Source organism: Myripristis murdjan, chromosome 11 (genome assembly GCF_902150065.1).
Source record: "Myripristis murdjan chromosome 11, fMyrMur1.1, whole genome shotgun sequence".
Taxonomy (NCBI): domain Eukaryota; kingdom Metazoa; phylum Chordata; class Actinopteri; order Holocentriformes; family Holocentridae; genus Myripristis; species Myripristis murdjan.
Genome location: NC_043990.1, coordinates 29,097,007 through 29,122,998, shown reverse-complemented (window position 1 = coordinate 29,122,998; position 25,992 = coordinate 29,097,007). Strand labels below are relative to the sequence as shown.

Below are 25,992 nucleotides of genomic sequence, written 5' to 3'. Positions count from 1 at the left end.
ATGTAAACAACACAGAAGTGAAGAGGAGGTTGTGATCGTGTATTTTAGCGTACCAAGTATTTTTGCAATTATCATTTGGCTGCTAGAGGGAAAACTCAAGATGTCTGGAAACAATGGTGTGGGGAGGGGATGAGAGGAGTCCAGTTATGTTTAAACACAGTAAACCCCCCTACCCCCCACTGTTCACACACACACACACACAATTACACCTTACACACATATGAAACAGCTACCCAGTGAACGGGCACGGTGCAGCCGTGCCCCCTTCTTTTGTTCACCGCTGAGGATATGCAAATGATTGCCCATTTCCTGCTCAGTCTATTGGACGAACATTGCCACTGTTTGCATTGTGGGTATTTCTAAGGGCGATTATCCTCCAGAGATTGTTGGGGAATCGGGGACCCCCTGCAGGGTGATGAATAGAGAGTCAGGGATGAGAGAAAGCTGTGGAGGAGGGGTGAGTTCTCCAAATACACACCCCACTCTCCAAATCAGACAGCAGCACTGGATTCCCCTGTTCTAGCCCACTGTCACAGAGCTGATAACAATATGCAGTTAAATTATGTCAGGATTGTCAGCAAAGGTGCTCTGTGATTTTTTAAGATGCTGCATGGACAATTTCAGTGTAACTAAATTTGTTTGTTTGTTGTTTGTTTTGAGACGTTAATATTTCTTTATTTCTATAAGGAAACAACAGCACCACCGAGAGGGGTGGCAGACACTACACATTTTACAGTCCCTATGTTTACATGCACACAAGACACCAGATTTTTGGGAGTAACTTGGTTATGGCAGGAAAATGTGTTACTTTACTGTAACCCCTGTATATACATGCACTCCAATAATAGTTGGGTGCTGTACTCCCAGTGCAAATGAGGCTGAGGCTTTCAGAGTTTCTGGCACTGGCAAATAATGGAAGGATGGAGCTTGGTCAGTGCTCCCTAGATGAATGATAAAGATTTTTTTTTTTTAATTGCCTTTATATGACTGTGTCAGGGTTTATAACAATCTGTGTCCTGTCTCAGGCTGGTGTGTGTGGGTGTGAGGAGGGCTACACAGAGGTCATGACATCTGATGGTCTACTGGACCAGTGTACCGTCATCCCAGTGCTGGAGATCCCCACAGCGGGCGACAACAAGGCCGACGTCAAGACCATCCGGGCCTTCAACCCCACTCAGCCCGCAGCCAGCCCACCAGGCCGAGCCGGACGCACCTGGTTCCTGCAGCCCTTCGGTCCAGGTGATGCTCCTCACCACAGTCTGTGATGCCTGGCAGCTCAGTCACTTTTACTTCTCCACTTTCTCACTGACACAATGGCAGAAAAAAAATCTAGTGGGCATTTTGAATTACAATGAAATTACTAAAAACTAAAACTTAAAAAAAGAAAAAAAAAAAAACACTAAAAATACAAATAAACAAACAAACAAAATCTCCCAAAAAAAAGACAAATAAAAAGAAATAAAGTGAATTTTGTTCAGGGGGTGAAATAAAGCATTCCAAAATAAAGGCCTGCCAGTGGACTCCTGGTTTTCAAAGAGTTACTACCTTAACAGACATCCAGTACATATGAACATGATGATATCTTGAAATAACATGTGTAGATATCATAATGGACCAAATCTGTAGAGGGCTGGCCAACAACTTTGGGACAGCTGATGCCTCGACCTCCTTCAAAGTATTGTACAGTGTGCTTGTGATGAAAGAGGTTATACTGTTGATCTGTGCACCTTTGTGTTCCACTTTGAAAGGATCATGATTCAGTGCACTGACAAACAACAGTTTCCTCACAGTAGGAAGAAAAAAAAAATTGTGGACAGATTCCACATCTTGTTTACGGGACTCTACTGCCCCCCTCAGCTCAGACAAGAAAATGAAAATCCACACATTGCTGGCTTAGCAGTATCATGATGTATGTCTCTCTCTCTCTAGATGGCAAGCTGAAGACCTGGGTGTACGGGGTGGCAGCAGGCGCCTTTGTTCTACTTGTATTCATAGTCTCCATGACATACTTAGCATGGTAAGATACCCGTCGAACTCTCACTCACACGGGCCTCACTGTCTGTCGATGTTTGTTCGGTCATTCAGTCATCAGTTCATCTTATTTTTCCATTTTTTTGAGTTTCCTCATCATTTGTCATGTCATGTCTGTTTTTGTTCTCCCCCCCCTACCCTCCATTGTCACGCTCACCGTTCAGTTTTCGTGGTTGTTGCCACTGCTGCAAGTCGAGCCCTAAGCCGTCCTCGGATGGTGTTTACTGGATGGAGCGTAATAGCCACACGGTGCCTTACACCTGTCCCGACTGCCAGAAACTAGAACAAGAGGAGTCACAGCGGCAAAAGCTACTCAACGAGCAGCTGGACAAACAACAGCACGAACCACAGCTTCCATCACAGCATGCCCCAGCCGCACCGCAGCAGCCACAGCAGCAGCAGTCACTACCGCCCCCGTCACCCCCTCCGCATCCTTTTGAAACCCTCATCACTTAGCTGGGCCTTCGCTGTGGCCTTCACGGTCTCACACCACCCAACCCCCCAGCCCCCCACCCCCCACCTTGCACTCTACCGTACGTGCCCAAACGGCTTCCGAGTGCCTGTCTAATGGTTTGAGTGGATCAGTTCCTGAGGTGAGCACCACACCACATGACGGGGCAGTTCTGTAGTCTCACGTTAGGGCCAGACTGCTGGGGTTCTGAGGGCCAATTCTTTTAGTTTTAGACTGAAGCTGCCAAAAATGATCATTTGTACCCAGAAGTCTTTAAATTAAATCTGGCCATTTTAAATCTGGCCATAAACCTATTGAAGAAAGTATTTTGCATTTCCTCAAGAATTTTTTTTACACTACTACTATCACTACAAATTGTAATTACTACTACTGTTATTGTTACCACAACTACCTACTACTTCTGCTACGATTGCTATTTCTACTACTTCTATTTCTACTACTACTAGTACTACAGTGCTTTTATTAAATTACTGCTACAACTGCTATTAATACTATTGCTATTTCTACTACTACTGTTACTATAACTGCTACACTACTTTTAGTACTACTACTTTTACTGCTACAACCACTATTAGGCTACTACTATGGTACTATGGAAAATTCAAGTGCTATTTCTATTGCTACTACTACTACTACTTTAGTACTTTTACTACTACTTTTACTTCTACTTCTACTACATAGTACTTTTAGTACTACTGCTGCTACAACTAATACAATTGCTATTTCTACTACTACTTATATTTCTACTACTATTACTAAAACTACTACAGTACTTTTACCACTTCTATTGCTATTACTCTGATAACTACTTTCTACTACTTCTATTTCTACTACTACTACTAAAACTACTACAGTATTTTTACCACTTCTACTGCTATTACTATGATAACTACTTTCTACTACTTCTATTTCTACTGCTACTACTATTACTACTACTACAGTGCTTGTACTACTACCACTGCTACTAATGCTACAGCTACTTCTGTTGCTATTTCTACTACTACACTACTTTTACTGCTGCGTCTACTACTGCTACTGCTACTACTTGTTGTTACTGGTGCTTTTATAGTATCAACCAATCAGATTTTATTTATAAAGCAAAGTTTGAGTACTAAGTGCATCTCAGTGTGCCTCCCAGAGGAATAGTTCAAGTAGTATTCCCTACTCTTGACTTTTAGTAGAGAAACTTGAGATGTGGGTGGACAGTAGCTACAGAAGCTGGGTATAGTGTCAGAGATCCAGCGGCGTTCTGCCAGAAACACAGAAGGAAATGATTCCTAAACACTAGGAGAATTTGTTACCTGAGATATTAAATATAGACAACAAGAGGTCACTCAGCTGGAGTGCAAACACAGCAGTGAACAGGTCATCCAAATGATGGATATGTCATTTTGGAATGAAACACTTCATGCGATCATCATAAATAGGATCTTGAACTACTAGCAAAAGGCAAAAGCACATTCATAATGTGCGCAGCATTTCATTTCATTTAACGGCGGCGTAAAATCCCAGCAGCTTGGTTGAAATCAAATCAAAACATTAGCCTCCTTGCGCACAGTCTCCTTAATGAAGCTGTTGAACTTCAATGTGTTGCTGTTTCTTGCTCCCTCTAGACAATGCTGCTCTCTAGTGGTCAGACCGAGGCTCCAGTTCATTCACATCTCAGCCACACATTCATCATTCATCATTCATCATTCACCTCCATTTCTGTATTGCCCATTGTCCCAAAACAGTGTCAGTCTGAGACTTCTCATTTTTTATGTGATATGTTTCAAGAGATTTGAGTGTATTTGTTCCATGTAGCTAACAGTTCACTGTTTTTGTGTGTCATGCTGTAGTTTTCATTAAGGTGAGTGGGAATAAATATAGCTGCTATAGCTGCTTTAGCCTATATCTGTCCTCTTGAGGCTCTTTGCCCACAATGTAAAATCTGTCAAACTGCAGGGTTTTGCATTATTGCATCCAGGCAACAGCTAATGAAATCTTCCTCTCTAACTTACACTGCTAAGAGCATTGTAGCATTTTCTTTTAAAGATAAGCAGTAAATTTATAATATTAATTTATAAGTCATATACCCCCATTGCATGCCTATACTGACTACTAAGTGCATGGCGTTCAGCACAGCGATGCATGGGACTCTAACTGTGAGGCAAACCAACCCAGGACTGTGGAAACATCCTGGCTCAGCTTCAACAGCGCTACGCCTCTCATGTTGAAGGTTTCATGTGGATAGGAAAAATCAAATCCAAGAGTTAACCTTTACAGTCTCATTCACTGTAATATTCATCTGATAATATTGTTTTTTTTTTCTCTCCTTGTAGCAAAAAGCCAAAGAAACCCCAGCGACGACAGATGAACAACAGACTGAAGCCACTGACCCTGGCCTATGATGGAGATGCTGACATGTAGAAGTCCTCCTGGTTCCAAACAACACACAGTCATCCTGTTGCGGGATAGACAGGTTACTATGGAAACCCGTTGATGTCAGGCTGCCAGCGGCCATGGTTCAACCAACATCCTGATACCCTGGGAAGAACATAGACTGATTTCAAAGGAAAGAGCAACCTCAAAGAGCAAAAAAGGAATCAAAACTGAGTCCATGTCTATTAGTAACCTAGACATTTTCGTTCTCTTTTTTCTTTTTTCTTTTTTTTTTTTTTATTTACATTTAGATAGTTTGTTTCACAAGAGCCTTCATAAATTCTTTATCTTCTTATGGAAGTCTGCCTTTGCTTCTGCCATTTACTGTCGCTAAAATCAAAACGAAAGATGTTGGAGAGGGTCACCTGGACGCGTAAAGAGTTTGCTCCGAAAGCACAAATCTCCAAACATTTTCTCTTTTTCCCGTAGCTGAGTGGGATCATCTCTGTAGGACGCTCGCCAGTCTTTGTCACGTTGAAAACAACTCCACACTGGATCCGTTTTCCGAGAAATGTAGAACCCGAGTCCAAAAGTGTAATGAATCTCAGAGCCAGCGTTACTTTTGCCTGCCTCTCCCTTCTCCGTTTTCCAGGCCTATTTTTGCACTATATTAGTGCAGCATGATATGTACTTAATGTCTAGCTTCACCATAGGAAACTGCCTCTCTCAATACAAGATGGTGTACAGTCTTGTGCTAGAAATGTAAAAAAAAAAAAAAAAAAAAAAAAAGTAGACTTTTTTGCAAACAGAACTCACCAACATTTGTTAATATTTTTCTTCTATTACCTCTTGTATGTGACATGACGGGACGCAATGTAAATAGGGATTTTTTTCTGTGGTCTCCACTTTACCTTTGTAGTATGTACAGCTACATGTCCCCGTCTCTGCCTGACTTCATTTGTTCTCTAATAGTATCTTCAACTGTGGCTTACTATCATTCTTTTATTTTTGTAAATGATTAATGCTCCTCCTCACTGACTCTAACACTGCAAGACATACATACAAACACACTGCATTACACAACAATGATGCTGTCAAATGGAGAGCAGAAATGAGAACACTAAGTGTTAAAGGGATAGTCCACCCATTCTGAAATTTTTTTTGTGTTATTCCCGGTGGAAAGTGGAGGAGAAGAGAAGCTAGCCGCAACATTACTTGCCTGCTATCTTTTTTTTTACTCTGGAGAAAGTTGTTATTTTTGTCCTCCAGCATGTTTACATGTGTTCAGTGAAGAAACCAAATGACACCAAACTCAAGCAATCTGCTTGTGTCTCTGTGGTGGCTACTGCTCCTCTGGTGTGGAGTGATACAGAAGTGCAGAAGTTACCAGATCTTTCTGGATCTTAAAAGGAAAAGTACAGTTATAAACTGTAATTTGAGTAAAACTACACTGCAAAAACGCAAAATCTTACCAAGATTATTTGTCTTATTTCAAGTCAAAAATGTCTTATTTCTAGTCAAAATATCTCATTACACTTAAAATAAGACATGATCACCTCAGAAGTAACTTGTTTTTAGACAATTTTCACTTATTTTAAGTGAAAATTGACTTGAAACAAGTGAAAATTTGCTTGTTTCATTGGCAAAATTTGCCAATGGAAAAAGTGAAAATTCACTTGAAATAAGTGAAAATCAGCTAGAAACAAGAAACAAATTTTGCCAATGAAACAAGCAAATTTTCACTTGTTTCAAGCGAATTTTCACTTGAAACAAGAGACAATTGTCTAAAAACAAGTTACTTCTGAAGTGTAATGAGATATTTTGACTAGTAATAAGACATTTTTGACTTGAAATAAGACAAATAATCTTAAGATTATTTTGAGTTTTTGCAGTGTACTGTCTGCTTTCTGTAGTCATATGTGCATTTTAGAAAGCAACACTTTGACTTTTTGCACTACATGACCACCTCAGTGGCAGGAGGCTGACAGTTAGCATGTGGAGCATCCAGCCAGTATCCAGCACTCAGTAACAATGAGAGGAGGATAGAGCCACTACTGTCCTACAGAACAGCTGGGGGGAAGTGAAATATCACCTTTTCAAAATGAGTGAACTGTCCCTTAAACACAAAGGCTAAATTGGATCACAGTAAGAACGTATGCATAATGAGTTTGACTGAATCTCAACTATGTTTTTGAATTTCCATTGGTCTTCAACGGTGTGATGTCATGTCTGTCCCGTTTCCACTTGCTCTGTCTCTGCTGACTCACATACCCTCAATCCAGTCTAACAGCTGTATGCAGTAGTACATCAGGGAACAACCGACTCTACGTAAACAAGTTCAGTTTGATCCTTCAGATTTCTTTCTATGCCTTCTCTCTATGCTTTGATTCGGACCGGTCTTCAGTGGGGTCGGTCTGTGATATTGGTCTTTTATTCAATATCAGATATTGACCTGCCAGTATTATGCTGATGTTTTGTAATAGACGTTTTGGACAGTCAGGAAGGCCCTGAATTATTGATTTGTTTTAATTAAAATTAATTCTTCTTCTAAAGGCAGTAGTGTATCCCAGAGGTTCCCTACTACAAGGTGTGGAGGGTCACCCTGCCTTAAAAAGCTGCTAACACTAAATGGATTTCATGAGTTTTAGTTTGAGTGGAGAGTTTTAATGTCCCATAATGGTCTTAATGCTGTTTCAGAGGCTTTTCCACCCTGACAACAAAACAAATCTGGAGGAAACACTGAATACTTGGAATTTGACAGGAAAATTGAACAATGATTGCTTATCAACAGAAAATATAATTATCAGCCTTCATAATCCCAGCAGAATCCTATACCCAGGGGGAAAAGTTGGACATAAACTATTTGAAAAGGTGTTTTGATGATACAGTCACATACAGTAACAAAAAGGTGAAAGAGCTTTTAGCACAAGCTCTTTTCTCTGATGATGCACTGACATTGTTTGCAATTGCCTCTGGCTTCAGTCTGAAGATAAGTTACTGTATATGCAAATTATTAGCCGAGAGGCAGCTGCTTATGCATTAAATAGTTAGCAAACGATCAAAAACTGTCCGATGTAATGTATAAGTCCATCCACTCGAAGTGAACAGTGTATTATTTATGGAGTATGGAGACATCATATCATTGCCAGAGATTGGCGATTTACTATTCTGTGGAGTTTGTTGCTAGTAAGTTAAAGGAATGTTTAATTTATATTTCTTGGAATATGAGTTGTAAATAAAGTGCAAAATATTTCTTTTTTTATTTATTATTTATGTATTATAATCGGTTCTCTTTTTTATTGTACAAGATGTTAAGTAAAAACAAATACAAAAAAATACAAAAAAAAAAGAAAACTGACAAACAAAACAAAACTGGAAGCGTGAATGTGGGTGTGTTAAAAGCGATATTGATTACCTTGTGAAAAACAAAGTCGCTGATGAAATCTGTCCTTTTCCTACTGTTTGTTTATATGTATTTGACTAATTGCTGATAATAAACAAGGGAAATATTTGAACTTTCTGTATGCATTGATTTTTTTTTTTTTTTTTTTTTTTTGTGGGGTATCAAAATTTGCAACAAAGTCATCCATATGTCCCTGGTAAATCACTGTCTCCATGCTAACATAGCTGGCTCCATAATGACATTTAAAGACATCAGAAGCTCTAGTTTAACGCCCAGCCATAAATCCATGCATTTTCCATATCTTCTTCTTTCTATTAAGGGCCACAGGGGACTGGAGCCTATCCCAGCATGCACTGGGTGGAAATCAGGGAAAGACTAATCTCCCGCTCCTGATAGCGGTGTATCCAGGCTCTCTGCAGAGAGGGCGTTGAGAATATAAAACCTTTCACACTGAAAACCACAAGTTAACCTGCTCGGGTATCATGAGGTCTGTAGGCCAGCTCTCCACTGTGAGCTGGACACAAACAGCTCTGCAGAGCCAAAGACCAGGCTACATTCTCCCCTCGCAATCTGCTGAACTGTTGTGTCATGACCCATGTAGGCAGCTGAAGTTCCTTTGGCATCCAAATATTTCACTTTGCTAAAAATAAAAAATAAAAATTGTGGGATAAAGAAGAAACGGGTCATGGGCAGAAGCTATGCGCAGACTGCGTGTGAATAAAGGCTTCAACTATCCTTATTTTAACTTGGAGCAATTTGACTTTGTTGGTATGGAGAACTGTATTTTTGAAAAGTGAAAAAATGGATTGGGTTACTAACACGTGGGCTATGACAAAAATTAGGACTTTTTGTTTGACAAAGAATGAACTCCATAATGAGAAATAAGTATAATCTGTCTGAGCAGAAGAGGTAACTGTGTGCCCAAATCAGAAGTAGAATACTGCCACCTGTCACTGAAGCAAGACGTTTTACTGAGACAGCTGTAGTGTGATCTGAACACTGTGAACACTACAGTTTTGCTGCATATTGTTCATGTTACAAGAGACAGTTATTATATAAAGTGAATTGTACACTGTGCAAAATTCCTTAAATGGCTCTTTCAGAATATATGTATTTTCCTATTTATCAGATTATTTGAAAAAAAAAAAAAAAAAAAAAAAAAAAAAAAAAAAAAGCATGATAATAAGACTGTATTATTCTGCATCTTTCTGGTGCTGTAGCCCCTAAATGCTCTGTTAAGAGCACAGGCCTTCAGTTTGTACCTTATTTTCATGATATAATGGTGTCTTGTAATCCTATCTGGGTCACTGTGTAGCATGACACAGTAATAAAAAATTGTCTGATTCATTCATTGTTGCTCCATGACAGAAAGCAGAGAACTAATGACTGTTACAACAATCCTTCATTAGCGTAGCCAGTGTGAGCTAACGTTGAGCCCAATGTTGCCAAAGACTGATACGTTCAACTTTTGCCAAATCCTACAGGCAAACATGTAAAACCTTCCCGTCCAAATACTACAGTTCAGTTTCCCAGTTTGACAACAGCAACAAACTTCTCATAATCTTCCTCATGTTGCCCCATTCTCACAGTGTTTATGTGCTTTCTTGTCAGTAGCTATTCACTGCAATAGCAAAAGGAGATCTTAAGGGTCATGTCCAGATGGTAACCCTTGATTTGGAAAACTCTCGCACATTCTTGCACATGCACACTTGATTCAGCATAGTGGCACTTGACTCTGCCCTAACCTTCACCTTAACCCTAACCTTACCTAACAACCTCGATTTGCATGAGTTTCACGTTTGTGAGAGTTTGGATCATCTGGACAGGGCTCATGCTAACACCTCTCTTTGCCCCTTCACATTTCCTGTGCAGATCTAATATCCATTGCAAAGCTTTTTTTCCCCAACTCTCACAAGAGCTTCTGGATTTCTCACATCTAGGAAATATCCTGGACAGGTTCCCAGTCAATCACAGGGTTAACACACATCGATAAACACACACATTCACACCAATGGTCCCCTGGGCAAAGTTCTGGCCTCCTGATGCTAATTTGCTGGGGTCACAAAAATAAAAAGTTTTGCTTCTCAAAACAACATGCATTCAAAATAGTCATACATACAAAGTATTATAGTCCAAAAAGAAAAAAAAAAAAAAGCATTTTAGATTCCTCCTCTAAAAGTCCCCTGTTATTTATTTATTTATTATTATTATTTATTTTATTTTATTTTATTTTATTTATTTATTTTTCTTTTCTCTTTTGTTGTTGTTGTTGTTGTTGCCATTGTTGCTTTGGTTACTGTTCACCCCTCCTGTGTTTTCTTGGGGGGGGGGGGAGAGTTGTGTTTGCCTATTTTGTTTGCTTTATTATTACTTGTTTGCTTATATCATGTGAACATGACTCTCTAGTTGGGGGGTGGGGAGCGGGGTTGTTGCTGTAAAAGGTGGAAAAATGGGTGAAATGTATCCTCACTGATTGAAACTGTATTTTTGTGTTAATAACCCAATAAAGATATATATGGAAAAAAAATAGTCATACATTTCCATCACAAAACCAACTCCGGGAAAAAAGTCAGACTTCACAATCACTTGGCACCATTTTTGCTCCATCAGTATCAGTGCGTGGAAGGGTGACCAGGTGACGGTCACGTTAGCAGCCGTTTCAAAGCAAACATGCTTGGATGGCGACCGCTGTGACCTGAGGGAGCTAGACATAGGGATAGAAGTTTATTGTCAGAGAAGAAAAACAAAAAACGGTGCAGACTTGTACCCATTTCAATACTTCAGGAGGCCAGAACTTTGCCCAGGGAGCACCTTAAGTAAAAAAAAAAAAAAAAAATCCCTTTTCATGCACTACAGTGCCGGGGAGGATTTCATGCAACGTCAGGTCCAAAAATGCGACCAAATTTTTACCAAATCAGGGCCGCAGGAATTTACCACAGCGTCACCTAAAACAGGCCTTATGTCAGGCATGCTGCAGGCAAGATCTGTTCCACAGCAGTTTGCCACTTCTGCATTACCAGCCCACGAGCCAAACTGAGATTTGAATCTTTGACCTCTCTGCTGAAGAGAAGTACCCCTGTTAATGTTTCATCTGCTGAATCAATAATTCTTTCTGTCTGCTTTGTGGTGTTAACACTCTGCTAACACACAAACTGGACACAGAACACAGAACAGTCTCATCTGCATGGCTTTCAAGATTAACCTACTTATCATTTAGCAATGGAGCTGCTCACGGTGTCATGTTGTCATTTTTTACACAATGCTAGTGGCCAACTGTCACGCCTTACAGTGTGTGCTGAAGTGCATGGAGCCTATCACTCAACATTGTGGAGACTGAAGCCTGGCCTGTGCTTAAGTGTTGGCATGGAGCACCAGAGACACATGGGTGATATTGTTGCCTTTATTCTAATCACATAACAGGTAAGTTGAGAAATGGGTCGACCACTAACTAGTTGCATTTCCCTTGGCTGATTTTTTTTTTTTTTTTTTTAATTACTGAATGAACCCAGTTTGCATTTACAGACCCATAAAAATGACTGATGTAACTTATTTTTTACAGTAATTAAGAACGCACAGTTCCAAATGTGCTGCAATATGACTTTTCACCACAAGATGTCCCTAAAAGACAGTTAAAAGTGCAGGCTCTGCAGCTTGATGCAGCCTTGAATTTAGTTGGCTTCAATGGAGCATTCATGTATTTCACTGAATTGCTGCCCTAATACTTGTAATGTGACTTACGGCTCTGTACAAGAAAAGAAGAGAGGCTTGGGTCAATGAAAATTAACCTTTGCCAGAAGAAAAAGATAGGTTTTTATAAATGCTGCAGGAAACAGGAGAAGAGGTGATATACAAAGGTTATACATCTGATTCTGGATCAGAACACAGAGAGAATTTGGGTGGCAGAAGTATCTTCGTGTTTATATTATTGGCCGCAAAATTTGTTTGCCCGTGGGTGGATCCAGAAGGGACTGATACTACCCTAACGTGGATTGACAATTAAGCTGAATTATTATATTACTCCACTGGTTAAGTGAGTTGTCCTCTGCTTGTTGAAGTAATGTAATTGCCTTTATCATCAGAACCCACCCTGATTATGATCGTAGTTTGGGAACTAAAGCAGAGACAGTCTGAATGGTCTTGGTTCTCTCATTTAATCAGCGCTTCGCATAATCATGTCTCTGTCTTCCAATTAAATTCACCCTGCCAAGAAAAGGAAGTCCTACAGGCTGTCCTAATCAATTAAGTCATGTTGTAAAACCCACTTCAAAAGGGTGAATTTGCTTTGACCTCAGAGACATCAAGATCTGGTGAAAATTTGATTAAGAGAGGATACTAGGTCAAGCACTAAAGAGCATCGACACAGCACTCTCTGTTCCTAAGTTCTATTCCCCTAAGCCCAAAGATAAAAGATGTCTCCTTTTAACTGATAATCTCCCACTGATAAAATAAAGCACTTCCTCAATCAAGGAAACTGGCAGTCAGTGTTTTTAAGATAAGGGTTTGAGAAAAGTCTGCCACTACAACTGCTCCCTAAACCAATCGTGTTATATGAAAGCAGGGACATGAGTGGTGTGAGTGAAAAGATGATTACTAGGAAAAAAGTGTATGCCAAACCTTGTGGGGTGGCCATCATAAAAATAAAGACTTGGCATGTTGGCAGCCTGCATGTTGGCAGCAATTGCAAAGTGGGTATCACTAGATGGCCGGTGATTTTGGAAGTGAAGTCCAGTGAGAAAATATGCTGGGCTATACTGGGCTTTGGACAGGATCTACCATAACACAAGATCGGTTATGTTTCAAGAGCAGAAATCACTCCTGAATTAGCCTGTGTGATGTGAAGATAAATCTGGGTTCATTAAATGCTTCAGTTGTTTCTAAAATGTATTTTTTTGTTTGTTTGTCTTGTTTTATTTGTTGTCCTCAGATGAATCTGATACATGTACAGTGCTGAACATTTTAAATTAGGCTAGGGTACAAGTGGTGGAGTCCTTAGATTGTGATTGTTTTAGCATGGCAACAAATGCTAACCCCTTCAGTCCAGATTTTTCCTTAAATTTCCCCTCAAAGTAATAGTTTTTTCACATTGTATGACAGTGTCACATACATATTCTGTATTTGGTGGGTGCAATTTCTCATTGAAGACAGGCTTATATTGAGTGAAATATTCAAAGCCATTGTTGCTGCAGCCTATTGTATTATGGCTGTGGTATTTCATCAAATAGAAAATATCTAAATATACTGTGCCATGATGTTATACACCATTCCTTGTAATTCAGCAGGACATATTTGGGATCTTTTTGATCTTTGGGATCTACCTGAATTTGAAATAAAGTTCTGTAGGTTGGTAAAAAGCAGCATGCATCTATAGTGAAGACTGCACCGATGGGACCAGGAGGGCTGAAGAGGTTTTGAGACAGATTAGCAAAGCAGTATTTATTTAAAGATTGCATTATAATATTTGATTCAGGAGTTGGTGGCAAATTGCATATTTCTAGAAATAGTTTAAAAGTGATTTTTCAAACATGTAAATGGCACTATGACCCGGGACATTCACCTCTGGAACTGGTATGATGTCCACACTTTCCTATTTTATACCAAGAGAAACCGATGAGACAAGATCATGATCTAAAGTTGGTGAGTCCGGCTTTCTCTGGACGGAGCTCTTGCATGAGACAGCATGTATTTCAGTTTTGATTCATAACTTTAGAATCCAATTGGGGGAAATACAATCTGTGGTGAATATATGGTTTTTCAGTTAGCTGGGATGGATTGCTCCTCTCTGTTGGAGTCCTAAGTTATGGCTTAGGCTTTTAAGGCAGATGTATCTAATATTCTTGCCAAATGCAGCTTTAACTTTTGCACACTAGAGAAGAGTGCCTCGGCTTCGTTTTTGCAAATATTCTTTTACCCTTGATGCCAATGAGCACCTTTTTTTTTGCCAAAACTTTAATGGTTTGGAGAAGCATAAAGCAAGGACAGACTCTGATATCCTCTCTCATAGAAACCAAGACTAGTTTTGAAAGTTTTTCACAAGCAAAGTCACAAGTCTCTCTTTGACTTGGAAGATTTGCAGTCAAACCCCTCATAAACAAAATTAAAAACTTGAGCTTCCGTCCCTCCTCCTCGTCTATAGCGAGGCCGGCAGTCATTCTAATTGTGATGAGGAAGCAGTTGATGTGCAGCAGCTGCATCCTGTGACCGACACTCTGCTCAGCCATTTGTCTCTGTCAGCTCCCCCTCAGCCCGCCCACTCTCACATCCACATGAAAGACATTGGCAGCCTCAACCATGACTGCAGAAGCCTAGGCTTTGTAGCCACACATGGCGTGAAGCGCACCCTCGCCCCTTCTGGTCAAGGCCGGTTTGACTCCTATCATGTGCTGCGGATGTGGAGTGACACTTTAGATGGCATCTGGCTGGGCGGCAGCCACGCAAACCTGCCGCCGCATCATGGCCATGCCTGAGGGCCCGCAGCAACATCTGCCCTCACAATCGGAGGATGGAGCCACGCCAGCCGAGCATATTCATGCCACCGGACGCCAGCGTCACTCAGCTGGGCAATCATCCCCTTCCTCTCTCTTGTCTTTATCTCCTGCCCCTCCTCCCTTCAGTCCATTGGTGTGCTATTAGGAAGAAGCTACCCTGTAATTTTCTCCCCAAAGCCTCAACCAGCACTGAATGGGCACCAAAAGGTGTGCTTGGAAAATTAACAACTTGACCTCTTGATTATACTCTCGCAATGAGAGACAATCTGCTGATGAAAAGAGGAAGGCAAGCAGGTGTTTGATTGAGAAGTAAGAAATGTTCCCTTTCTCCCATTTCATAATCTTCACCGGGGCCCGAGCTGAGTTCACATCACTCTCGTGAATGGCTCTCATTCTCCAACACTGACACAACTCAGTGGCTCAGTTGTAACTCTCTGTGCTTCACTGATGCTCTGTAGTGCCCTTGAAAAGCAATGGGACTCATACTTCCCGCTGACTTTTTATGCTGGTGACTGGGATAACATTCTGAAACATTTGTCAAAGCACTAAACAGCATCCCCATTCTCACTCGGCCTTTTTTATTATATAAACTCTAGAAAGGCCTTGACTTTTAGCTTTGAAATATCTCTGCATTTAAAATGTCTCTCCATGTCTTTGCCTACATCCTTCAATACAAACCAGTCTTGTTAGATTTTCAAACTCATGCAAGGAAACAGTAGTTTTATAACCTACAATTGATGGATTGTTCCTTTTTGTAACTTTTCTTAGATGTCTAAAATTGCCAAGCTTTTCCAGGGTTAAGAGATTTCTGTTTTCGATGTTGCAACAGCTGTAAATTTCCCCATATGTACACAAAGAAGCTGCATGAAAGAAAACAGTTTGTATACCTCTTCAGGCTATCCAGATGAACTCAGACTGATATACCAGATAGGCCACTGTTTGCTGTATTTGTGTTGGTGGTTGATGGTGTCTGAAATTAACACCCACCAAATGCAAGTACGGTTTGTTTTAGAGAGTTCAATCAATGAGTCAGCTGCCATAATGATGGATTACTTTTTCAAATGTTAACATTTTTATGTCTCTGTCATTATCAATTGTTTTTTCCAAACTTTATCCTCGCTGACCACTGCACACTCCATGACCATGAGCCAATCAGATCAAAGCAAAACAATGACTAGTTTGAGCCTTCGAAATGCTCTCTTGTTATTTGGACTCTGTTGCACTTCATGAATTACAAAATAGCTCTGGGTTAGTCTGGTTTAAACAGAAAAAAAGGTTTAATTCCTGTGAAAAACAAAGCCAAAAGGTCATTTTAGACACAAGGTCTAGCTGAGTCATGAGCCCTGACAATAGACACATCATGCATGGCCCCTGATCAAAGCTTTATGTTCCCCAGTCATGCTCTTGCACCTCCCTATTCTGTCCTTCTGACAGGTATGGTAGGTGAGTCAAGTGGCTCACCTACCATACCTGTGAGTTTCAAGGTCCTATATTGAACAATGATCAAAAAATGATCAAAGACACTGTTCAAATTTGAAGTTATTGCAGTTTCTTATCTCCTTCCCTTTTTTCCAGACAGCTTCAAACTAATTCAAACCACAACTAGATTTAGTCCTGGATGGTTCCACTAACTGAAGAATTACCGAAATCCAGTTTGCAGCATTTGAACCATAGGAGCCAGTGTTGTCGGTCAGTCAGGATCTAGTATTGCAAGGACGTTGTCTTCAAATTCATTCAATTTATCCGATGCGATTAAATCCTTACCTAACATTTTATTTGCAAAATATCATGAAGAAATGTAATCTTAATCCTGAGCCTGAGTGGATTTGAGAACAGAGCAATGAAAATGGAATAATATGGGTCCTTTAAGGTACCACAAACCAGAGTCTGGTTCAGCACAGCCACAGCGGAAGGCAGCCGGCCCCCAGTGATTTATCTCAACCTGGGCTTGCTGCTGCATGGCATGCTGGGACTGTGAAGGCTATCTGGCCCATTCAGAGCCGGATCCCATCAGCCCTGCTGGCTGAGTTATGGCGACAATGCCAGACCACTGCAATGTTGTAGCAATGAGACCACTGAGGATTTATTAAAGCGCGGCCCCTCCTGTCTTTTCTTTTTCAGCTCACCTCCCCGGACCTTCTGTTTTCAGGACAAAGGATTCTATCTATCTACCCCAAACCAAGAAAACACACACTCAGCATCTGACCAGCCTCCATTCACCTTGCCCTGCCTCTGAACACATGGATAATAGTTTGATGTGGCTCATAAAAAACACACTTGGTTGCATTTGTACACGTACACACACCTTTCCTTGGCAAGTTGCAACATTTTGAATAGCTTGCACACATTTACTTCCAGCCATGCAATAAAAGTAATATAAATAAAAATTATTTTACCCGTTCATCGGAAGGAAAGATGGTGTGTGTATTCTTGGTGTGTGTGTGTGTGTGTGTGTGTGTGTGTGTGTGTGTGTGTGTGCGTGCGTGCGTGCGTGCGTATTTGCATGGAAATGCCAAAGAAATTATTTAACAATGGACTCCGCTGAGGTGTTCAGTGGAATAACAATGCAATATTACTGTTTGTGAGTAATGTGCTTCTGCAGTGGCCCATGGTGATTATCAAAAGATTGGAAATGCATCATGAAAGGCAGCTACTGTCTGCAGATTTGCAACATTTGAACCAAAGTGACAACTAAAATTAATAGTCTTTTATTTTTTCTTTTCTTTTCCCCTTTTTCCCCTTTTTCTTTCTTTCTTTTTTTTGTAGGTTTGAACCTCCAGCATGTGGTTGCATAGGGGGCTGAAGGGGGGAGGGAAGGAGAGGGAAGGGGGACTGCCTGGAGTTAGTGGCAACGCAGTTCTGAATATCAGCTCATTCATCTATATCAAGCGCACAAACCGGCAGCCAAGGTGAAACGCTTTTTTTTTCTGACGAGCTTTGGAGCGACTATTTACCAAATAAAGGGTTTTTTGATCCATGCTGCGTCTCGGACCAATCTCTTCCCGTCTTTTTCGTCTTTTCCTGCCCCTCTTCACCCCTTTCTCTCTCTCACACACACACACGCGCACACCCCTCTCTCTCGTCCCTCCCCCCACAGCGGAGTGTCTCCCCGGTTGTGTTATAGGCGCGTATTATAAAGCGGAAAGCCCCACTGTTCCCCTCAGACAGGAGCGCTCCGACCGCTGCACACGGCAGCAAGACAATCAGACCAGGACCCGATCCCTCCTCCTGCTCTGAACTATGACACTGCTACAATCTCTGCCTGGATTAACTCTCATGTAACCATTATTTGTGTTTTTTCCCATCCCCCCCTCCTTCCTCCACCTCCTCCTCCACCGCCGCCACCACGTATACCGGCGCCCCTCCGTCCTGTATCAGTCTCCCAACTCTAAGCTTGTTCTGCGGTCATGGGGTGCGTCATGTCATTTTTGCCTTGGCTGCTGAGGGGCTTGACCGTGCTGTGAAGCGGATACCGGGGTGGATTTATGGTCCGCAAAGCCAAAACAACCAGCCAAGGGAAATTAGTGGAAGTTTGAGCTCCGGGAGGATGCAGGTGACGTGTTGGTGTGCCGTGTTCCTCCTGACGCCTGCACTTTACCTGGTGAGTTGGATCCCCTTGCTTACATTCTCCAGCAAATTCCCCCCGAATAATCTCTTCGCCACACGCTGCTGTGTCTGTATTTTTTGTCTGCAGAAAGTCTAACGTTTAGAACTGCTGAATATTTAAACTATTACGACTTTTGTCGGTTTCCAACTGAATTTGCGCCGCAGCGAGCGGGCGCGGGCTTTTGACAGTGTGGCACAGTGAACAAAGCACCTGGCGACTTTAGGATGACTTTAACATTCCTACACCTACTTCTCAATACTGGTGTGACGTGCAAACTTACATCTTGCGGGCCGGAACCCCACGCGCAATCTGTGCGTAAAATGCACTAGACGGATCCAATACTTTCTTGGTTTTATTGAGGGAGTCTCTCTTGCGCCTCAGTGTATGAGCAAAAAACACCTCGCTGAACTCACCTAAGAGCTTTGGGAGAATATTAACACGCTGATGTTGTTTAAAATCCCGATCAATTGGGTGCCAAATGCAGCGATCACCAAACGGGACAGCCTGAGAACGCAGTGTGTCTCATGGGGGCGCCCTAACAAATAAAAAAGCTCCCTGTCTCCATCACGGGCTCCCTGGACATTCACACTGATCTGAGTAAATTATGATTTTTTTTTCATGGTTGATAATCAGTTTGGTGAAGGGTCACAGTAAAAGAATATCCTCTACAGTAGGAATTGTTAGTATTAGTATTTAATAGTAAATATATATTTAGCAGTAATACCATGTGGTATTGGCAGTGTTTGGAAATAGTACAATTTCTTCTCCTGTGGGAGAGAGTATGACTTCTGTTGGAGTTTTTTTTTTTTTTTTTTTTTTTTTTGGTCTTTGACAGATAAAGTTGGAACTAGAAGTGGCTTTACCTTTATTATTATTATTATTTATTATTATTATTATTATTATTTACTTATTTGTTTTTTATCCGGACTGTAGAGTTGATGTCCAGTGAAATCCATAATTGCTCACTTCAGTCGTTAATAAGAGCCCTCACAGCCAGCCTTGACAGCTAAAACCAAGGAGCTGGGTTAAAGAGGCTCAGCGCTCAATTGAAGCTGAGTATCTATGTTTCCATAACCATTAAACCCCTCCCTGAAGTTTTCAGGACTTTTACTGATGTTTTCCTTTTTTATGCTTGTTTTGTTTTGATTGTATTATTCTCTTATTATTCTTCTGACAAAAAAGACTATCTCTCTCCCTAACGCACGCACGCACGCACACACACACACGCACACACACACACACACACACACACACACACACACACACACACACACACGCATGCACGCACGCACGCACATACATACACACGGGAAGAAGACGAAAAGTAAAGATTTTTCGGGCTCCATTTCTAGGTACATCACACCATCAGAAAATCGAATATCAGGCCTAGAAACAAGAGAAAGGCTAATTCTCAGTCTTCACTAATTCACATCGGATGTAAAGCCTGAAGAAGATTAAATTTTATTTTAAATGTAGCAGCTTGTTCTAACATTTTATTTCTAGCAGCCGAAAAGCCTAATCAAATTTACTCACAGGGCACATCTCCCCTCACTGTTGCCAACAAACTCTAAACTCTATGACCATTTTAAAACACACATTTTTTTTTTGTTTGTTTGTTTTAAAAATCCATATCATTAAGTTTGTAATTTGCGCTTTAAATCTCTGTATTATATCTACATATGTGGGTCTGAATGTTTGTTTCATCTAACCCCGTATAAGGTAAACCATTGATGCGCCTTTTCATATCGTGTTAATTATTTCAAAACTGCGGTCATGGGGCAATTTAGTGCAAATGATTAATTCAGGCAAAAACCGATGGACTCCATGAATTTCACAGAACAGAGGCACTGAAGTGGACTTCGCTTTGTTGAATCTAAAGGAGCTCTCCAAGGTCCTGACAGCATATCTTTTCATTAAAACCATGCAGAGTAAATGGAGAGGAAAAAAGGGGATTTATAAACATTTGCAGAGCTAAAAAAACAAAACAAATGATAATAATCCAATCTGTAATTAAAACTGAATTATTTGGCTGACAATTCAAGTTTAATTTCAGAGTTTTATTCTCAGACTTTTTTTTTGATTCTCCTCGTTATTTTTCTCGCCCGACTTTTTGCCTGAAGAAAGGCCACATTTTTGCTTGCTGCTCTTCCTCCTATATTTTATGTCTGTTTTTTTTTTCTTTTTAATTATTATTTATTTATTTATTTTTAACAGATATTGTAGCAGCCATTTTACGGGGGAATGTAGCATCAACACATTCATCCACTGAATTTTTCCCACTGTGTAGGGAAATATATAATTTTGAATAATGTGCATTCTGACAGAAATCCACATGGCTTCCCAATAAATCCAAACTGAATTGTATAGCTTGGGGGGGAATAATAAAAAAGCAAGCCCACACCGCCTACAGTAAACCGAGATTATTTTCCAGCCTGTTAACTGTCAGCCTTATCCACACCAGCGGGGATTAGAGTTGAACTTTGATGGTTTTATTTCGTGTTAAAGGCTCTTGTCTCTGCTTAAGCCTCTTGTCTGAGCGCCGCGCCTTGACCCTGATAACAACACAGGTAGCGAGAACTGCAGCACAGAGAGAGACGCTCACCTATGGGTCCACTATTTAATTAACATGCCCATTGTTATGCTTGGACTGCCATATTCCATTTGGGATTATACTGATTTTGTTCATATTTCACTCCGCTTCACCTTAGATCCGGTGCAGAGTAAATGTTTCTGGTTTGTTTGATTTCGCACAGCTTCACATTATCTATTACTTTTCATTCATACATCCATAACAGCGCAATCCAGACTTTGTTGATTCATGCACACAATCATAACACAGCGATTTATTCTTTGTTTTTGTTTTTCTTGTTTATTTTCATTCATTCATGCATTCTTAACGAAATCCAATGCAATGTGGCGGTCAAAGAGAAAGCCATTAAGCAGTGAAATGAAGAAGATAAATTTAATTGTAATTTCATTGCAATTATTTCTTTGCATCCTCTGGACACCGTGGCAACACTGGTTTGTCAAAGTCGCGCATAAAACTAAAACTCTGTATCCTGTTATTTGCTGCAGCAGCGACCCAGTTTCCTCCACGGGGATAAAGTTTCATCTCCATCTCATCTTGATTACCTCATTAGCTTCACTTCTCCCTGGAACTTGAAGTGGGAATAAAAGATTTTTAAGATTTGCTTGCATGATTGACGCGCCATGCTGGGACTGTTGACAGCGTCTGAGAGCCATAATTGGCAGGGTGGCTCTTGTATAGGCATTGTGTTTTGACTGGGAGTGAGACGGCAGGTCTCTCGGTCGCTGACTCCCCCCCCCCCTCCCCGCCACCACCACCCGGGAGAAACAGATGCAGTCTTCCCACTGGTGCCAGTCATAACATCCACATTAAAGCATTACTATCAAATAGGGGAAATGGCGCCTGGAGTGTGGAGCAGGCGGCACGGTGGGAGAGGGCGAGTCCCACAGAGATCACTACAGCACCGCTCATGCCGCGTGAACTCACCACAACTGTTTCTTCTGTGCCTCTGCTCACCCCTGCCTTCTCAATCCGGAGAAATCAACTCATAAAAATAAAAAACAGTGTGTTTTCATCGCGCTGAAATGCAGGGCAGGCCGAATTTTTACTAAGTAACAGCCTAGCGGGGTGCTCGCGGACGCGCGCGTGCCGCTGTACAAGTCAGTGAGCCCACGCGCGCACTAGAAAGGCATTGTGCGCCCGTCTAGCGCGAGCCCCGTGGAGCGCGGCCTACCTGTTCTGTTTTTCTGCACAGATGTCGACTGAGCAAGCGGTTTTTTCTCAGTCCTTGTTCAACCTTTGTGCTGCTTGGCTTTTAAAGCAGCGTGGAGGCGTCACTTTAGTGCTATTCAAGTCTGGAGAGCTGAGCACAAAAGGGCTGAGAGTTCAGTGCTCGGAGAAAACAGCGCTGCAATTCGCTTCCGCCGTCTCGGTCCCTTCAAGCTTTAACCCCACTTACCGGGCGCTGTTACATGCACAAACATGCCGGGAGTCAGGTGCCTCTCACGGCAAGTGGTCACCAGCTGCTGCCGTGCATTTACATACACCAGGGCCTCTCAACGTGGAGGAGCAGCTGGTTCCAGGGGGTTCTTGAGGGATTCCAGGGGGCTTTGAGGGGGGTCCAGGTGGCTTCACTTTAAATTACCGTAAATTTAAAAAAGTACAGCATTGTAATGTCACGCTTCACTCTCTCAACTAATATATGTAATACATATCTATATAATTGTTAAGCGTTGGATAGTTGACCTCTACTGTGTAACTTCAAGTTTTTGTAGGTTTTATAATGAAGAGTATAATGATAGTAGAAGTTAACTGTTTCTGGCCTTGAAGGAACATCAACAATGGCTTCATGTTTAGACAGAGCATGAAAAGAAAAAAAATGTTAACACCAGTGAAAAAAAATCCAGGTTCATGGAAGAGGCAGTTGTAACAAAATGAAAGAACCTCTCCTGCCACCGGCAGCCCTTGGGGGCAGTGATTTCTCCAGTCCTGTTTTCAGTGTATACCAACGACCTGAGCACATCTGACAGTATGAGCATAACTGTTAAGTTTGCAGTTTGCAGTTTGATGTTCCATATATGTCCTCATTCAGTTCTACAATTCAACATAAACTCAATAAGTCATTTTCCAGTACGGGTCTGTGGGACTAAATCAAATCAAATGGGTGTCTGTGATCTAATGTGAATCTGAAAACCTGTGGCGTGACTGAAGGGAAGTCGCTGAAGTGTCACCATATGTGGTGGACTCGACACTGAAAATCCAAATAAAGACTAAAACTAGACATAAAAAAAAGTAGTGAACTGAAAGAAGATTCAGACTGAGGTGTGAAAATCCAAACTTTATCTCTAACCCCAAAACAGAATGAAATAAAACATCAGGTTAAAAGCAAAATGGAATATTTAGAGATAAATATTCAGGGATTAGCTCAGTGATTAATGAAAAATTTGCACTTGTGGATTTCATTTTTATCAATGGACTCAGCTGTTCCAGACTCATCCTGCTCATCACATGAAGTCAAAATAAATAGGGAAAGATGAAAGAAGCATTTCTGCCAATAAAAATGATTTCAACACAAGGAATTAAATCCAAATTTGAGTTGAACCTGAAATCTAATTCAGTCATTTCAGCGCTCTGTGGCACTAAAGTGTAGTTGACCTTTGACCCCCAATCAGATTGCTGTTGTGCATTTTGACAGGTAGATTGATGGTGCACAGGTTTGGAATTGACACCTCAAGGTGACTTGGTCTTGTTGTACCGCTTTATGCCCTGTGAACTGTGACCTTTTTTTTTTTTATTATGGGAGTGAGTCCTGGGCTGGTTTGTCAGAGCGCAGCCTCCCCAGATGCCGAGACACTCAGAAAAACGGGGAAAACAACACTTGACCTTGGTTTGGGCCATAAAGTCAATGATAATCGCGCCTACTGTAGTGTTTGGAATCGCCCCTCTGGGCTCCTGGTTATTTTTTTGACTGCATGGATCATTGCAGGGTTGTTTATTGAAATCCAGAGGGAGGTGAATGAGGAAAATCTGGCATGGATTCACAATCTTTTGGATCTTTTATGGCGCTGAATTGGAAAGGAAACTCCCTCCGGTACAGATACTCTCAAAAACAAGCAGCCAGTCTGACTTTGCTGGCATGAGAGACCTTAAAGTCGTGTGTGTGTGTGTGTGTATGGGTGTGGGTGGGTGGGTGCGTATGTTTGAGGTGGTAGGCATCTGTGATTAATGACCACAGCCTCTATTCTCTCCTCTATGCACTGCTCCAGATTTTCAATCGCATTCAGAGTTCAGAGGTCAAAGCTGGAGCTGACCGCTGAAGGGCATTGCTCTCAGAAAATCTAGCCCTGCTTACGTCCTGGGTTTGATCCTTAGGGAACCCAACTCCCCCGCACCCACCACCTTCCCCGCATATAGCAATCCGTTTATGGCAAGGCGTGTGGCACCTTGATAGCAGCACTTTGAAGAGGCCCAGGGAAAAGTGTCTCTGAAGGTAGCAAGTGTCTAGATAACCTCATCCAACCTGCTTTACATCTCCAGATACTCCCATGACTTCAGAGTTTGCTCTGTGCTCGACTGGGCCCGGCTTGTCAAAGTTGAAGTGAACACAGTAGGCCTCTCTAGCCATCAAAGTGATATTTGCATTCAAAGAAAGATGTCCTCAACTTTCTTTCTGATTGCACAGAGGAAGTTTTTCAGGATTTACTGTCTGAATTTACTGTTATTTTTCACACTGCTTTCCAAGTAGGCCCAGGTTGTATATCCAGTCCAGTTGTGCAAATGTGGAAATGACATACAATTTATGATCAATTTATTAATTAATCATCAGATTATTTGAATGTGATCTTGGCTCTCTGGCTTCCTAGTTCATCAGCTGCCTTCCTTTTTTTTTCATTAGTAAATATTCAATAGCACAGTGCATAGAAAAACTGCTGATACATGATTCATTATATAATACCGAAGTGCATGCTGTCATATGATAATAAGGGCATTTAGCTGTATTGTCACACTGCTGCAATACAGCAGTCAAAGCAAACTAAGAGACTGAAGAACCCACAAGTTAATGTGACGTCATCTACATTTATCTGTCTATCAAGAGTATTATGGGGGCTAAAAATCAAACATAAAATGCAGACACATAGTGAATTTCCACAATGTGTAAGTTACACAATTTTACAATATCTTACTCAAGCATAATTACTGTCCTTTTCTGAAAATTTACTTAAGGAGAAATAGGCTATTAAAAGAGTTAAAAATCGTGAAGGTTCAATGTGTGATAAACCGGGTATTGTTATACGGACTATGTTGAGTGTTAACAAAAAAATGTAAGATTACAAATTTTACACCATTACTCCACCTGCCCTTAAAAATCTGAAAACATTCTTCCCTATCTTTCAGTAACACAATAAAATTTAGTCTGCTGTTTACTAAACAACTAGCTTGCAAGGCTAACAAAATTGCTAATTTGTTAATTTGTGACAAAAACTAGACAAAAAGCAATACTTCTGCAGCTCATTGACTAACTAATGACTAACTATCATGAATAAAGTTGAAAAATGTTCCTCCCTATTCATTAGTGGTGTCAATACAATGAGGTTCTAAAGAAATGAAGAAATATTAAACGCAACATGAAACAATGTCAGTGCTTTACTTTGATGCTGTTCATATAAGAATATCATTTGAAAGCAGTTTGTGGTGGAAAAACGTGAACAGGCATGTAAATAAATTTGTTTGAAAGAGATAAACATCTGAAAATTGATGAGGGTAAATTTTAGCTCATGAAACATGGAACTAAAACATTTTATATTGTGTTTTTATTTTTGCTCAGTAGTATAGCTTACAAGGCAAGCAAACTCACTAATTAGTGAATTAGCACAACAATAACAACTGGGCTAACACAAACCAACAATTCTGTAGCTCAATGTGTGTTAACTAAGAAACTATCATGGGTAAAACTGAAAATGTGTTCTATTTTTCAGTAATGCTAACACAATGAAGTTTATGCTGTTATTTTCAAACCAACTACTTTACAAGGCTACCAAACTCACTAAATAGTGAATTAGCGCAACAATGACTGGGCTACCACACACCAATAATTAAGTAGCTCAG

General features: G+C 40.9%; 2 protein-coding genes across 2 annotated transcripts in view; both read left to right on the top strand.

Moving 5' to 3' along the window:
- The window catches only part of thsd7aa (thrombospondin, type I, domain containing 7Aa), a 152,707-nt gene extending 147,644 nt beyond the window's left edge, over window positions 1-5,063 (top strand). The window contains exons 27-29 of the mRNA XM_030063749.1: window positions 1,026-1,239; window positions 1,930-2,017; window positions 4,825-5,063. Of these exons, the coding sequence (XP_029919609.1) occupies window positions 1,026-1,239; window positions 1,930-2,017; window positions 4,825-4,912 (390 nt within the window). The 3' untranslated portion in view covers window positions 4,913-5,063. The remainder of the gene's footprint in view (window positions 1-1,025; window positions 1,240-1,929; window positions 2,018-4,824) is intronic.
- Window positions 5,064-18,028: 12,965 nt separating this feature from the next.
- nxph1 (neurexophilin 1) overlaps window positions 18,029-25,992 on the top strand; it is a 46,116-nt gene continuing 38,152 nt past the window's right edge. Inside the window, exon 1 of the mRNA XM_030064465.1 lies at window positions 18,029-18,353. Coding sequence (XP_029920325.1) covers window positions 18,300-18,353 — 54 coding nt within the window. The 5' untranslated portion in view covers window positions 18,029-18,299. The remainder of the gene's footprint in view (window positions 18,354-25,992) is intronic.